At 42.6% G+C, this 16,832-nt stretch overlaps 1 protein-coding gene across 10 annotated transcripts in view; it reads right to left on the bottom strand.

Annotated features, from left to right (window-relative positions):
• Positions 1 to 16,832, bottom strand: part of TTBK2 (tau tubulin kinase 2) — a 123,925-nt gene that overhangs the window by 27,041 nt on the left and 80,052 nt on the right. For all 10 annotated transcript variants that reach the window (XR_014778116.1, XM_084776290.1, XM_084776297.1 and 7 more), the window contains 2 exons: positions 16,550 to 16,642; positions 15,282 to 15,407 (listed from right to left, as the gene is read on the bottom strand). Coding sequence is in view for 9 of the 10 variants with exons in the window: in XM_084776290.1 (XP_084632416.1) it covers positions 15,282 to 15,407; positions 16,550 to 16,642 (219 nt within the window). In the remaining variant the exon portion in view is untranslated. The remainder of the gene's footprint in view (positions 1 to 15,281; positions 15,408 to 16,549; positions 16,643 to 16,832) is intronic.

Below are 16,832 nucleotides of genomic sequence, written 5' to 3'. Positions count from 1 at the left end.
AGGTTAAGAGTACTTATTGGCTGCTCTTCCAAAGGTCCTGAGTTCAATTCCCAGCAACCACATGGTGGCTTACAACCATCTATAATGAGATCTGGTGCCCTCTTCTGGTGTCCAAATTTTAAAAAACTAAACAAACAAAAATCCTTTATATGTATGTATGTGTTTATATGCACAAATAGTCAAATTAAAAGCCAAATTAAAAGTTTGACTTGTTTCATATACAAACTTCATTTTTATTTATACTTGTCCATACGCACATTTTCAATTCCATGAGTACAGCTTCATTCACTAATCATTTTTCTTACTCTGCTAGCATCCTGCCCTCTGGGATTCATCTTTACAGTTCCTGTTCCAGACCTGAAACAAGCACTTCTTGTTGAAGCATTTTGCCCACATCTTTGGGGTTTAAAAAGATAAGTCCGGCTAATAAGTGGACAACAGATGCTGTAAACAGGGATGGTGATAAAGGTGCTAAAAACCAACTAGGACCAGTTAGGAGGCGACTTGTCAGTTAAGCCAGCATGGTTACAGTGGACATAAGTGATTTGAATATGATTTGTAAAAGAGCCAAAAATCTTGTTGACACAGCTGAGGAAGGCTGTGAGAGCAAGGACAGAACAAAGGCTAAGTTAAATTTCTGTCCTGAGCATTGAACAAACTGCATGACATGCAAAGTGCTGTGTTTGGGATAATCTGCAGAGCAGCTTGGTGAATCATTACTGTGTACTAATATTTATAGTCATAGTTAATTTCACTTAGAGACCTTATCAAGGAGGTTTGAAAACAAAGACCCAGTATACCTAAAGTTGTGTATGAAGATGACTTTACAAAGGAAACCAAGGTTAAAAGTGGTCAGTGAAGCCCAAACACTAGAATGTACTTTTCTAAAAAACAACCCAAGAAAGCATCTTTCAACAAAGCGCATCAAATGCTGTCACATAAATCTATCACTCTGAGTATTTAATTTTTCTTTTTCTTTTAATCTACTGTAAACCCCAAGAAGCCAGCACATATCTGATCTTTGGGTTTTTTTTTTTCCTTTGTTGTTGTTTTGTTTTTTGAGACAGGGTTTCTCTGTTTAACAGCCCTGGCTACCTGGAACTCTCTTTGTAGACCAGGCTGGCCTTGAACTCACAGAGATCTGCCTGCCTCTGCCTTCCGAGTGCTGGGATTAAAGGTGTGTGCCACCACACCCGACCTCACATATCTGATCTTATTCATCACTGCATCTTCAGGAACAAAAAAGGTACCTTACAAATGTTACTTTAAAAATATTTCAAGAATAAATAATTAGCAAAAATACCTATTGAAGATTTATATAACTTTTATTTTCACTAAGGCATGATTATAAAATCTTGGTAATTATTTTGGTGCTAATTTTGTTTATATAGGTTACCTTTGTTATAGCTGAGGGTACCCCTGAACATCATAAGTACAGGGTTACAGAGAAAATGAGGAGCCTGGGCATGCAGCTTTAGTTGTATAGTACTTCCTCACAAGCACGAGGGCCCTGAATCTGATCCTATGGACCATAATGCAGAATGGGGAGTCCGAGGTAGAGAGGCAGGAAGAGAGGGCTGGAGGGAGGAAGGGGAACCCATGAAAGAAAGGAAGGGGGCTGGCACCTAAGATTTTCTCATATTTTTTTGTTGTGAGTCTAGCCTTTAATGGCCAAGCCATCTCTCCAGCCCACCTAAGACTTTCTAAATCAAGGTTGTCATGAGTTCTTTCAAAACTTTTCATTATTATTATTATTATTATTATTATTATTATTATTATTATTATTGGTGGTGGTGGTGGTTGTGGTTGTGGTGGTGTGTTTGTGGGTGGGTGTGCATGTGTCATAATGTGTACATGGTATAAGGCACCACATTCAGTTTAAAGCAACTTATTTTTGTTAAACTGTGATATACAATAAAATCAACTTTTAAAGCACATTATTCAAGACACAGAAAGAGCAATCAAAAATGAGATTCTGAGTAATTTGAATTTTCTATTTCTTCTCTGTAATTTCAAAAGGTTTGTTTCAAAATTTCTTTCTTCTTCTTTTTTTTTGGTTTTATCAAGACAGGGCTTCTCTGTTTAACAGTCCTGGCTGTCCTGGAAATCACTTTGTAGACCAGGATGGCCTCAAACTCACAGCTATCCACCTGTCTCTGCCTCCAGAGTGCTCCCCACTGCCCGACTTTAAAATGTATTTTCTAAAGTAACTGATTCAATATCTAGCCACAAGCAGCCCCACAAAGATGCTTGACGCTAGTTTCCAGAGTCACCAGACAGCGCGTCAGCACAAATACAATCACGGTGTCGTTTATCTTCATATGAAACTTCAGTTTAACATTTGAAAGAAAACAGGAACAGGAATTATTTCTAGTGTGATATATTGAATTTCACTGAGGATCTTGACTTCTGTATTCTAATTGAATAAATGCAAACTAATGGATCAATACAGCACTTACCCCAGAGAGTACAATGCAGTGTTGGCTTGGCTAACAAAGGGCCTCATTTTAGTGGCACGGAAGATGCAGTTGTGGTGGCGCATGCCTGTAGGAGTTGCTGGAGGAGGTGGAGGCAGAAGGATCACTTGTTCGAGGCCAGCCTGGGCTACACATCTTAAATACACAGAGAAACCCTGTCTCAAATCCCCGCCCCCACAAAAAAAAAACACCAAAGAAGATAAAACAAGTAAAAAAAAATGCACCCTTCCCCCCTTTTCTGCTCTTCGGAGTATTTTGACCATATGGGAGCAAACCCAACAGCTGTACTGCACCTACTGTCTGGAGGACAGATCCAGCCAGGCAGAAGACAGGGATAGAGAACAAGACACAGCATCAGCTGTATTCAAGGCTTCTGTTTTAATTTTGTTAAGTCTAAAGTTTAATTTAAATTTTATCAGTATGAGCAAGTGCCTGCACTTATGTACATGTACCCATATGTGCCTGGTACCCAAGGAGACCAGAAATGGGCATGAGATCCCGTGGAACAGAGTTACAGACAGTATGACTCACCAAGGTGCTAAAGCATAGCCCTAACCACAGGGCACAGCATGTAGCATGGATGTGGCTTTCATCATAAGCCACAGCACATGCTTCCTTCACTACGGTGGTGTTCCACAACACTACCTTTACGCCAAACAGACGGCATCTTAACCAGACCAGCATTGTCTGCTTAGAAAAGCTCTTAGCTGGGTTGCTGACTGCTGACGCTCCTTCACTTCACATAAGAGAATATCCAGTATCATTCTGGAGTACCTAGCCACTCCTCTCAGCTACCTGTATGCAAATCTGTCCTAACTTCAAGTGGCCTCTAAGGGAAAAGCTAGAATATACAGGCCAAGCAAGACTAAGGAGAAGCAGGAGCCACCGTCCATACAGAGCGAAGACTCTTTGCAATATAGTGGCTCTCAGGCCACCCATACCCCTGTAACTCCTCGCTCGTGTGCTGTAAGTAAACCCAATAAAATCACTGTCCTCTGGTGAAATTGAACTCTGGTTTGTCTTTTGTTTTTGGTTTTTTGGGTTTTTTTGTTTGGCTTGTTTTTTTGTTTTTCGAGACAAGGTTTCTCTGTGTAGTCACTCAGTTGGTAGACCAGGCTGGCCACAAATTTACAGAGATTCGCCTGCCTCTGCCTCCTGGGTGCTGAGATTAAAGGTGTGTGCCACCATGCCCAGTGAACTCTGGTTTGTCAATGACATTGCTTAGTCTTTTCCCACGAAGAAAATTCTCACAAGAGATGGGAAATCTCTATTTTTTATGCTTCATGGTATGAAGAAAGAAAAACAGTAAATAGAAATCTTAGAAGAATAAAAAAATGGAAATATGGAAAAATGGAAGAATTTATACATTAAGATTGAGTTATGGCTGAATGTTTCTCCAGAATGAAAAAGAAAACTGAAGCCGAGCGTGGTGGCGCACACCTTTAATCCCAGCACTCGAGAGGCAGAAGCAGGTGGATCTCTGTGAGTTTGAGGCCAGCCTGGTCTACAAAGTGAATCCAGGACAACCAAGGCTACACAAAGAAACCCTGTCTTGAAAAACAAAACAAAACAAAAAACCACAACAAAATAAGAAAAAAGAAAAAGCTGAAGGAAAGGCCCCTGCATGGACTTAACACCCGAGATGAAAGTGAAATTAAAGGCTAAGTGATTGGTGTGTTTCTCTAACAGTCCACGGGATTTCACTCCCCAGACACTAGATGTAAATCCATATGAAATGTTATTTAGACAACCATAACTCATTAGCGATTTTCTCCTTGACAAAAAACTGTTACCCAGATAGAAAACTCCATATGCTGGCTCACTGCTATACTTACTTACAGCCTAGAAAGTAGACTCACTATTATTTTAATCAGAAAATTAAATGATGGCTAAAATTCTTTTTCTCTTTCTAGAATCAATAGGGAAAAATCTTCACACTGACTCTAGCCAACAGCTATCAAAATGCCTGAAAGTAGACCCTGGTGCAACTTAGGAGTCCAAAGGAAAGAGGAGGAAATCTCTTGTCAACGCATCAAGACATTCTAATGCACTTTGACGTGGGCATCTAAAAATATCCTGTGTTCTGGCTTCTCCTGTTCTTCCTTACCTCTCTCTCCAGGTCCCACCAGTCAAGAACTGCCCTTACACATGTTTATTGTATGAATGGAACTAATGATGTGCTCTCTTTTTTTTTTTTCTTTTTGGTTTTTTGAGACAGGCTTGGACTCACTTTGTAGACCAGGCTAAGTTTGAACTCACAGACCTGCCTGCCTCTGACTCCCAGGGTGCTGAGACTACAGGCATGCTACACCCCACTTAACGATGCACTCTGGAGGCCCTTCAGATACACCCAATGAGGGAATATCCTGTCTGCTATACCCAACCCCCATTCAAAGGGATGAAGCCAGATCACTCGTTGCCCCAGTTCTATAACAGCTGTTAGGGTTATTTTGTGGGGCAGTGGTGATGAAAATAGCAGGTAAAATAGCAGGAAGTTTAGGGTAATAAGACCCTAAAGAAAAGTAACCAGTTCTCTCTCTTGGATAAAAAGGCAGAAATATCCCTGTGTTTCTTGGCAGCCTCATCTCTGCCAAACTCCACATATGCCAAAAGGAATTTTGATCTCTGATCTGGCTCCTACATGACTCTAGGAAAAAAACCTTTGCAGAGCAGGAGACTGCTGAAGTAGAAGCTTGCTAAGCAGAAACCTCTGATCAGGAGCATAGACCCCTAGCCTGGGTAGAAACCTAACTTTCCCCAATGGGGCTAGGTCAGTTCCTGGCCAAGGGAACACCCGTCGAAGGGAGCATCACCTTAAGCCCTGCTCCAGGGTTAATTCTTTTTTTTTTTTTTTTTTTTTTGGTTTTTTGAGACAGGGTTTCTCTGTGTAGCCTTGGCTGTCCTGGACTCGCTTTGTAGACCAGGCTGGCCTCGAACTCACAGCGATCCGCCTGCCTCTGCCTCCCGAGTGCTGGGATTAAAGGCGTGCGCCACCACGCCCGGCTCCTCCAGGGTTAATTCTTGATGTTACTGGCCTCCTCCACAGGCTCATGGAGATCACCTTCACCAAATGATCCCTAGTCACTTTCTGTCTCTAGAGACTTTATAGAAAGTCAGCAGGATGGCCGAACCTTAAGAAAAAGATGGGCCGGAGATGGCTGAGTGGTTAAGAACACTATATGCTCTTCCAGAGGTCCTGAGTTCAATTCCCAACAACCACATGGTGGCTCACCACCATCTATAATGGGATCTGATGCCCTCTTCTGGCCTGCAAGTGTACATGCAGGTGGAGCACTGTGTACACAGTAAATAAGTAAATCTTAAAAACAAACAAACAAAGAAAAACAAAACAAAAAACAAAAAACATTTACTTTAGGGCTGGAGAAATGGCTCAGTGGTTCAGAGCACTGCCTGCTATTCCAAAGGACCCTGGTTCAATTCCTAGCATCCACATGGCAGTTCATAACTGTCTGTAACTCCAAGATCTGACACCCCTACACCAACACACATAAATTAAAACTAAATAAAAATTTTTTAAAAATGAAAAAAAAAAAGAAAATGTGTAACAAAAGGGGAGGAATACTAAGAAATGTTTCGTTTTGTTTTCCCCTACCAAAGGAGGCTAGCCTGCCAAAGACCAATATTCTATAATCTCTCCACATACTGTCAAACTTTAAAAGACATTAAAATTTTTTGTTTTATTTTGTTTTTGTTTGAGACAGTTTCTCGCTATGTAGCCCTGATTGACCTAGAATTTGCTATGTAGGCAAGGCTGACCCTCAACTTACAGGGATCCACCTAACTCTGCTTCCCAAAACCTGGGATTAAAGACATGAACCAAGCTGGGCATGGTGGCGCACGCCTTTAATCCCAACACTCGGGAGGCAGAGGCAGGGGGATCTCTGTGAGTTCAAGGCCAACTTAGTCTACAAAGCAAGTCCTGGATAGCCCAGGTTACACAGAGAAACCCTGTCTTGAAAAGCAAAACAAAACAAAACAAAAAGACATGAACCACTGTGCTTTGCTAGAAATTCAAATATTTTAATTTCCTCTACTGGTAGAACTTCTGTTTACCCAAAGACAGTGCTGCATTCCCATAATATAATGACACCTTCTTTCTTTCTGCATTTCTTTTGAGCTGCTTTCCAAATTAGCAAATTAGGAGTAGACTGTGATATTGAACCTCAGCCAATGAGAAACAGCCAACAACCCCTTATATTAGTTATGAATTAAAGACAGAGGTATCTTGGTCACATGAGCTACTTGCTAGCCTGGTTTGGGTTCTGGCATACCCTATTTGCAAAAAGAAATTGCTGGTTACTTTTTTTTTTTTCGAGACAGGGTCTCTCTGTGTTAGCCTTGGCTGTCCTGGACTCACTATGTAGACCGGGCTGGCCTCGAACTCACAGCGATCCGCCCACCTCTGCCTCCCGAGTGCTGGGATTAAAGGTGTGCGCCACCACGCCCGGCATGCTGGTTACTTTTATTTGGTTCATGTGCTTCTTTGTTTGACATCAGAGATAATTTTTTCTTTGTTGTTTAGCTTTTTTCTTTTTTTAAAGATTTATCTATTTATTATGTATACGATGTTGTGTTCACGTGTAACACCTGCACTCCAGAAGAGGGCACCAGATCTCATTATAGATGGTTGAGCTCAGGACCCTGGGAAGAGCAGCCAGTGCTCTTAACCCCTGAGCCATCTCTCCAGCCCCGTTGTTTAGTTTTTCAAGACAAGGTTTCTCTGTGTGTAGCCCTGGCTATCCAGGAAATCACTGTAGACCAGGCTGGCCTCGAACTCAGAGAGATCTGCCTGCCTCGGTCTTCCGAGTGCTGTGGTTAAAGGCGTGTGCCACATCGCCTGGATAAGAATATCCTTTTCTAACTGCTGTGTTAACTTCTTGCATGAATTGAGAAACACACCATAGCCCTCAGAAGCATTATCTATTAAGGCAACAAAACAAAATACTGCTTTTCAAAGTTGAGCTCAATCTGGTGGTGGCTCACACCTTTAATACCACCACTTGGGAGAGGCAGAGGCAGGGGGATCTCTTCATAGAGAGTTCCTGGATAGTCAGGGCTACATATATCCAAAGACTATGTCTGAAGCAAACAATAAAAAGCTCAGCTCAGGAAATTACTCTGATATAGTAGAAAATAAGTGACTGGAGATACCATCTGGGTTGGGTTATCAGTAATGATAAGTAATGTTAGGTCACACAGATATTCCAGGAAGGACTTGCTAGGCAGAAGGACTGGGGAGCCTTATCTGACAACATCAAGAAGACAAACAGCCCAGTCATATAAGCACCATGAAAATGAAAGGAGAGAAGGGCAAAGAGGTAGGCACAAGAAATGGCCCACTTCTCTCTACTCCACCACTTCTATCTAAGTCAAGGTCCTCATTCAATCTATCCTCCTGGTCACAGAGACGACTGTCCACTCCACTGCATACAGAACTTGACCAGAATGACTGAGTTCTGGCTAGTAATAGAATGTTACAGATCACTGTGAGACCTGAACAAACATCCACGCCTGTCCTTCCCCTGACTACAAAAAGCCTGTATGCACAAGAAACCACTTGAGAGTTGCCTGGCAAAGTCACAACAAACTGACTGGTGTGTTACATTATCAAGAAATCTGTGTGTTATTTAGACAGCAATTTCCCCCTTTTCTTTCCAAAGCACTGCCTCAATATATCTTCCCAACCCAAGTCTTGTCTTCACTGGAACGTATACAGCTGAAAAGGCTGTTCTCTTAAAGCACTAAGAGGGAACTGGTGAAATGGCTCAGCTGGTAAAGACACCTGCTGCCCAAGCCTGACAACTAGAGTTAGACTCCACGTGGTAAAAGGAGAAAATCGACTCTCACACTTTGTCCTTTGATCTATATATGCATCCTGGTATGTGCACCTCCTTACATATAAATATGTGAATGTAAATTTAAAAAGAAACACAAATAGGATCACCACATCCTGGTTTTGCTATTGCTGGTGTGTGTGTGTGTGTGTGTGTGTGTGTGTGTGTGTGTGTGTGTGTGTGTGTTGCTTTTGACACTTTCAAGGCTTCCTGTTCATCTGGCCTCTTGTTTCTCCAACCTCATCTCAAATCATTTATACCCTTCATTTGCAATATTAAGCTCTTATTTCAATCCCTTTCTCACCTCAGGAAGTAAGCATCTGCTCATAATGTCCTTTCTCTTCGTTCTCTTCTCCAGGTGGCCAGAACAGTCCCACATTTGGGGTACAGGGTGCTACCCTAAACATCTAGATTACCTTTTGGTATTCTCTAACTAAACTTCCTTTGCTTCAAGCAGCCCCTCGATGCCTCAGGTCACATGTTACCAGGAATTGGAGATTTAGATTAGTAGCAGACTGCTTACTTAGCAAAGACAAGGCTTTGTGTTAGCCCCAGCACCAAGAGGTGTAGATAAACAAACAAACCAACCCACAAAGTCACAGAAACAAAGAAACAAAATCACAAGAAACAGATGTTTTCAGTGTCAGGGAACCCCACAACTGCTTTAGGTTTCCCAAAACAAGAAGACTACAGCATTTTGGTGTAGCATCAACTTAAATGGACTCATTTTCATGGGTATGGTGGTATATATCTGTGTCCCAGAATTTGGGAAGAAGAGGAGGCAGACAGATCTTTGAGTTCAAGGCCAGCCTGGTCTACCTAGTGAGTTCCAGGACAACCAGAGTTACATAATGTCTCCAAAACAAAACCAAACAAACAATAGTACTTAGATTTTTTTCTTATATTTTCTGGTTCAAAGAACAAAAGCAATGGTCCCAATGTAAGACTCAATTTACTCAACATCTAGGCAGGTGCTAGCATCTGATTTAAAAGAAGAAGTGCATCTAGGGCAATGGTTCAGGGGTTAAAGTGCTTGTCATGAAAGTGTGAGGAGTGTGAGGTCCAAATCCCCACATGCAAATGGCCAGAGACAGGATCCCTGGTACAAACTGGCTAAACCAGCTTTATTGCTTAGCTCTGGGTTCAACTGAGGGGTCCTGCCTCCCAAAATCAACCTTAGACCTCTACATGCACACCTTCCCCCACATACACACACACACATTTACACATGCATGGAAGAAAGGGGGAAAATCTTGTTTCTCTAGGATTTAAAAGAGATAAGACCCCCCCTGGCAACAGGCAAAGAGACACCTATTGGTGGTGGTGTTCTTTGTTTGTTTGTTTGTTTGTGACAGAGTTTTTCTGTGTAACAACCCTGACTGTCCTGGACTTGCTTTGTAGACCAGGCTCGTCTCAAACCCATAGAGATCTGCCTGCCTCTGCCTCCCAAGTGCTGGAATTAAGGGCATGTGCCACCACCGCCCAGCTGCTGGTGGTGTTCTTATATCAGTCAGAGGCAGAGCCGAATAAAATGAAATCCAGGTAGCCCAGCACAGGAAGAGGAAGACAAAGACCTGGGGACCGCCATGCCACCCACAGCCGTGCCCTCCAGCGCACAGTAAAGGTGAGCCATAGACACCCATTTGCAGCCACACCATGTAGCAGCACGGATGAAGCATGTTACCCAGGGGCCTACCAGCCTCCAATCTGCAAGTATGTGGTGTTCAGATGGGAGAAAGAGAAGTGGAGCAGCTTGAGCATTATGGAGAGAGATGGAACTGGCGACTTGAGGGTAGAGGGGAGTGGCCTGTTTTGAGCAGCCAGCCCTGCCACCTGGGGCCATGGTGAAGTCCCAGCCCAAGCTGCCACTGTTGAGCCCATGGCCATGCATGGGCCACAGAGGAACACATGGATGTCCAGGGACTTTACATAACTAGCTCCATCCCTCACTGCATGAGGCCCTCTGGAGAGCTGGTCCCATCTCTCAGCAGCAGCAGCACTCTGGAGAGGACCCTGACCTTGCCCAGGAAGCCAAGTGGAGCTATCCCTAAGGGGCTGAGGGTGTGAGTATGGGAGAGCTGACCTTGCCACTTGTCTGCTGTGGGGTGACACAGGTGCAGAGGTGATCACCACCACCTCACCCCACCTTCCAACCACAGTTGGGAAAGCTTCCCACAGAGTCATGAGCACAGGAGAGCTAGTCCAGCTCCTCAACAGCTGCAATACTCACCTGTCCTGCACCTCACCTGGACAGTACGGCACAGTTGACCCTGGTGGAGGGAGCACAGGTGCCCTAAGGGCAAGAGCTGGCCCCCCCTACTTGTCTACTGTGAGGTAGAGTGGGTGTGGGGGTGATGCCTTCCCCTCTCTTGCCCCTCACCACCTGCAGCAGTCAGGAGAGCTGGCCCTGGGATCATGAGAGCTGGTGAGCAGGCCCGGTCCCTCACCTGAGCAGCACAATAGAGCTGGCCCTGGTTGAGGAAGAATAGATGAGCCAGCCCTGAAGACAGAGTGAGTGAGAGCTGGCTCTGCCACTCATCTGCTGTGAGTTGGCCTGGTGCAGGGGTGATACCTTCCCCCACCGACCACCTGCAGCAGTAGGGAGACCTGGCCTTGGGGTCATAGAGTGGGAGAGTTGTCCCAGCCCTTCACAGGCTGCAGCACTTGGGAGAGAGGGCCCTGCACCTTGACTGGTGCTGGCTCTGGTGGTGTGGGTACAGGTGAACTGGCATGAGAGCCGGAGAGCTTACCCTACCTTCTGCCACGTTGGCATTGGGTGACCTATCCAGAGCAGTGCTGGAGAGCTCACCCTGGTGGTAAGGATAAGAGAGCCAGAGGCTGACCAGCTCAGCTACCACCCAGGGCCAGATCCAGGGCTCTGAATTGGCCTACCCCAAAATCTATATCATCTGCAAGAGGTGTGAAAGATCCAATCCTGCTGTTCTAAAGCTGCAGGATATCTATGACAAAGGACAACAACAGGAAAGCTGGGAGGAGGCCAGGAGTGCATTCATTATTGATGGTGTCACAGAAGCCAGAGACCTCCAGCCAGACCAATGTCTCACTGCAACGAACATTTGCAAGTGAAGATGTGTGGACAGAGGGGAGTAGGACACACTGAGACATACGACAGCTTCCACAACCAGATGTTTTCGATGCCTTGTTGTTGTTTGTATGGTCTATTTAGGGGGAAGGCTGCAAGGGTAAAGGGTAGATATGAGGGGATGGGAAGATGAGTGGAACTGGGGTACATGATGTGAAACAAAGAATCAATAAAAAGTAAAACTCAAAGCAAAAACAAAGACAAAACCCTGATAGAACATAGATACTAAGTACTCATAAACACATTTTTGTTGTTGTTGATGAATCAGGGTCTTACTACAGCCCAATATGGCCTCAAATACATGTTCTTTCTGCCTCAGCTTCCAGTGTGCTGGGATTATGGGCATACACTACTGTACCTAATTAGAAACGTAAAGAAAACCTTCACCTTTATTCTTTTTTTTTTTTAAAGATTTATTTATTATGTATACAGTGCTCTGCCTGCATGTACACCACCTGCAGGTCAGAAGATGGCATCAGATCCCATTACAGATGGTTGTGAGCCACCATATGGTTACTGAGAATTGAACTCAAGACCTCTGGAAGAGCAGTCAGTGCTCTTAACCTCTGAGCCATCTCTCCAGCCTCATTCTTCACCTTTATTCTAAGTGAGACAATATATAAGAAGTTTTGATAAATAACAAAATAGCTATTTTCCCTAAGTCTGTACCTGCTATCAGAGTGTGCAGCAATAGGCTATTGGATGAGGTCTTATCCTGTGTGACTTGATAAAATAATGACTATAAAAATTCCTCAATCTTTATTTACAAAACAGACACTTACAAAAAAAAAAAAAGATTTTTTTATCATGTACACAGTGCTCTGCCTGCATGTATGCCTGAAGGCCAGAAGAGGGCACCAGATCTCATTACAGATGGTTGTGAACCACCATGTGGTTGCTGGGAATTGAACTCAGGACCTCTGGAAGAGCAAACCAGTGCTCTTATCCTCTGAGCCAATCTCTCTAGGCCCCAAAACCTTTTAAGTGAAAGTTGACTCTGACACTTCCTTATTATAAAAGTGTATGTTTTCAATTTGGTCTGAGCTCTGAATCTATGCAGTTGGAAATCCACACTGACATAGCTAGGGAGTCAGTTATGCTGCTCCAGGGTGGAGGAGTGTTGTTAGTCTTAACTGTAAGGCTATAATGTGAAGAATCCCATGTAACAGTAATCAAAGTCGCATTTAAAAATGAAAAAGTCCCTGAGATGGCCTCTCTGTATAGCCTTGGCTGGCCTAAAACTCACCATATAGTGAGTCAAGTTCAGAATGGCCTTGAACTCACAAAATCTACCTGTTTATGCCTCTTTAACGCTGGGGTTAAAGGTGTGTACTACCATGCCCAGATTTCAGATTGAAATTAACTATATGGAAAGTATTAGTTCACAAGAACATTTAGATTCAAAGAAGATTCTTCTCAAATGAAGATCATAACAGTGCACATAAAAGCAGCAAGAGAATAAAACTGAAAAGCTCAGATCTTCTAAAACTGATATCACATGACACTGGTCACGAAACACCTCATTGTATCAACAGCTCTCCCCACTTATCTTCTTCCGCCATCTATTCTCTCCCACTCATTGCTCATGAAACATCAGCGAGCAGAAGAGAATCAGATTATTTACGTGTGCCAAGCATCATGCCCACTCATTCCCTGCCAAGGAAGAAAATAAACACTTAGTTCTGTTTCTCAGTGACAGAGATAACCCTTAGAGAGTGTTGAAATGGACAACACTTATTTAACTAGAATCTCTAAATATTAGCTGGCATATGGCCATCTTTCAGATTACAAGGAGAACTAAGAGGCAAATATAAACAAAATCCTAAACTTCCATATCTTTCCCCAAAAAATTTGTGGGTAAAAATTATCCGCATCCAAAATGGGAAAGCTGGGCTTCTTAGATCTAGTGCTAGATCTAAGAACTAGCACTTTAATAAAACAACTTTATTGTTTTATTACAAGTAATATGAATCATCTTCATTTCAGAATAATAAGTAAAATGCAAATATAAACCCTCTTCAAGGCCTGGAGAGATGACTCAGCAGTTAAGAACACTGCTCTTCAGAGGAGTGGTTTGATTCCCAGCACCCACACGGTGACTCACAACCATCTGTGATTCCAGTTCTAGAGTGTGCTGGTTAATTTTATGTCAACTTGACACAGTGTAGAGTCACCTGAGGGAAGGGAGCCTCAACTGAGAAAATGTTCCCATACGATGGAGCTCATAGATCATCTTTATAACTAGTGATTGCTGTGGTAGGGTCCAGCCCATTCTGGTGGTGCCATCCCTCAGCTGGTGATCCTGGGTCTGTAAGAAAGCAGGCTGAGCAAGTGAGGAGAGGCAAGCCAGTAAGCAGCACTCCTCCACGGCCTCTGCATCAGCTCCTGCCTCCAGGCTCCTGCCCTGTTTGAGTTCCTGTCCCAACTTCCTTTACTGATGAACAGTGATGTGGAAGTGTAAACCAAATAAACCTTTTCCTCCCCAAGTTGCTTTGGTCATGCTGTTTCATAATGCTTCTAGTAACCCAAACTAAAACCCAAGCCAACACCCTTTTCTGACCTCTGCAGACAGCAGACAGAGACAGAGACAGACATAAATGCAGGCAAAATATCCATTATATATAAAATAAATAAATTGGCTCACTTAGGTCTCTCAAACCCAAGGTTTGTTGACTCTCTGCTTTATATCCTGTCTATACCTTAAATAGCAGCTGTAATTTCACAGAGAAATAATTACTATATGAAAATGAATTCACTTTGGGATAGGCATGAGCACTGACAACACTTTAGGATTTAAAACTTCCACTAGCAAGCAGCAGAGTTCAATGGAGATAAAATTATATGCTAATATGTTGTTATTATTATTACTCTGTGGTGCTGCATTTATGTTTTCAATAGTACAGTTGTTTTTACATTAAGCTTTGACCAGGTTCTCTCTGTAAGCCATATAGCTTGAGGTAAACCTAGCTGATCATTGGAAAGGCTCATTAACTGCTACACTACAGAATTAGTTCAGTGGCCACAGATGACCAGAGCCAGTAACATTTACTGAGTGCCATCCAACAGCACAGTCAGCCCTCAACAGATTACCTAGTTGTGCAGTTTCTTCTGTTCAAGAAATTGTTAAAAAATCGCAATCTCTCTAATGCTATGACCCTTTAATACAGTTCCTCATGTTGTGCTGACCCCAAACATGAAATTATTTTCATTGCTGCCTCTTCTTCTTCTTCTTTTTTCCCCACATAACCTCCACAGCTCAGGAAGTGTAGGGTATTTCTTAACTGTAATTTTGCTATTGTTATGAATTATAATGTAAATATCTGTGTTTTCCAATGGTCTTAGGTAACCCCTGTGAAAGAGTTGTTTGACCTCTCTCCAAGGGTTCAAGACCCACAGGATGAAAACCACTGCTCTATATACTAGGTAAGTCATGTCAAGAACAGAAAAAAATTGTTACATAATAAATCTACCTAATGAAGTAAATCCGTCTGAAAGACTCTCTCATTCTCGCACAGGTTTGCACATCCCTCATCATCATCATGATGTCAATTTCACATTTCTTAGGCTGTATTAAAATAATGTTACCCCTAGGTACCTTCCAAACTTAGGAGTCATTTTTGGGGGGTGTGTTTCAAGACAAGGTTTTTCTGTGTAGTCTTGGCTATTCTGAAACTCTCTTTGTAGACCAGGCTGGCCTCAAATTCACAGAGATACGCTTGCCTCTGCCTCCTGAGTGCTGGGATTAAAGGTGTGCGCCACCATACGTGGCAATTCTGACATTCTTAAATATACAGCGAGTAAAAGAGAAAGGAAAATCAACATACAGAGCTCACAAAGATAGTTTACCTGATAGTCTGGTTTTGTAAAATAATCCAAAGAGGAAATATGGTCAAGAAAGGTGCTGAATTCTGGAGGGAGGTGTTTCAACATGAGCCTGTGGTCATATCTCTCCTTGATGGAGCCCACTTGCTCCTGGAAGGTAAAAACAACAGGGAAGCAGTCAGCTTCTCTTAGAAGCCATGCATTACACAGACACAGTTAACAATCTCAAGAGAATGAACCAGGCTATGGAACCAACGTGCCGTGAGTATAAAGCAAGAATCAGTGCTCGCTAATGGCTTTACACACAGTGCTTCACTGTGGGAAGGGAAGGTAGTATAATGCAGAGCTAACCGAGTAACTAATACACAGCCTGTGCCAGCGAACTGATAACTCCTAAGAGTTAAAGAACTGGGTCTATTTTCCTTTATCACCATAGTACTTATAGTTTTCCAAACAAAATAATTTGGTAATAAAAAACTAAGAGCTACAATTCACATCAGAAGAAATACTGTTCTTTTGTTCTTGTTTTTTTTTGAGACAGGGTTTCTCTGTAGCCTTGGCTGTCCTGGACTCGCTTTGTGGACCAGGCTGTCCGGGAACTCACAGAGATCCACCTGCCTCTGTCTCCCAAGTGCTGGTATGAAAGGTGTGTGCCACCACACCCAGCTGCAAAATACTACTCTTTTAAAATGTGTCTATTCTCAATATATATAGAAAAAAATCATAATTATCTTTCTAATATCAGTTCAGAGAGAAACATATATATTGTAATGTAGTGAAGTTGCTTATAGATTTTAAGTTTCATACTTAAGTGGATTTTCTTTTTTAAAAACTTGAGTCTACAACCAAACCGACTCAAATGCAAAAATTATATACATATGGGAGAGTTACATAAGATGTTTTTCTTTCTTTTTACTTGCTGGTTTTTGTAGTGCTAGGAATTGAGTCCCAGTATTCACACACACTAGGGACACACAGTATCACCGAATCACATCCTCATTTGTTCTACATGGTATCTCGAGACAAGAAAATGTTATATAACACTAAGTAGATTTTCAACAAAAAATGCTTACTGAGAAACATTTTCTTTTTCTTTCTTTCCTCTTTGCTTGTTTTGTTTTTCAAGACAGAGTTTCTCTGTGTAGCTCTGGGCATGCTGTTCTGTTACTGTGAACCAGGCTGGCCTTGAACTCACAGAGATCTGCCTGCCTCTGCCTCCTGAATACTAGGAAAGGTATGCACCATCGCTGCATATTTCCCCTACCAAAATTGACATTATGATTCAAAATTACCTTGTCCTTTATTTTCCTCCAAGGCAGTTGGCCAACCACAAACTCCACCAACATGTAGAATAAAGACCAAAGGTCATCGTGTCTTCCCATTTCCTTGAGAAATAAAAGAGAATTCATTCATATTACATCATCCGTTCTACATCACATTATTTAAAGCCTACCTTTTAAATGTTAAATATATTAATTTTTTTTGGTTGGTTGGTTTTGTTTGTTTGTTTTTGTTTTTTGAGACAGATTTTCTCTGTGTAACAGTCCTGGCTCTCCTGGACTCACTTTTGTAGAC

Source organism: Acomys minous, assembly GCF_964271855.1.
Source record: "Acomys minous genome assembly, chromosome: 3".
NCBI lineage: Eukaryota > Metazoa > Chordata > Mammalia > Rodentia > Muridae > Acomys > Acomys minous.
The sequence above is the reverse complement of the archived record's forward strand: the minus strand, read 5'-3'. Positions and strand labels throughout refer to the sequence as shown.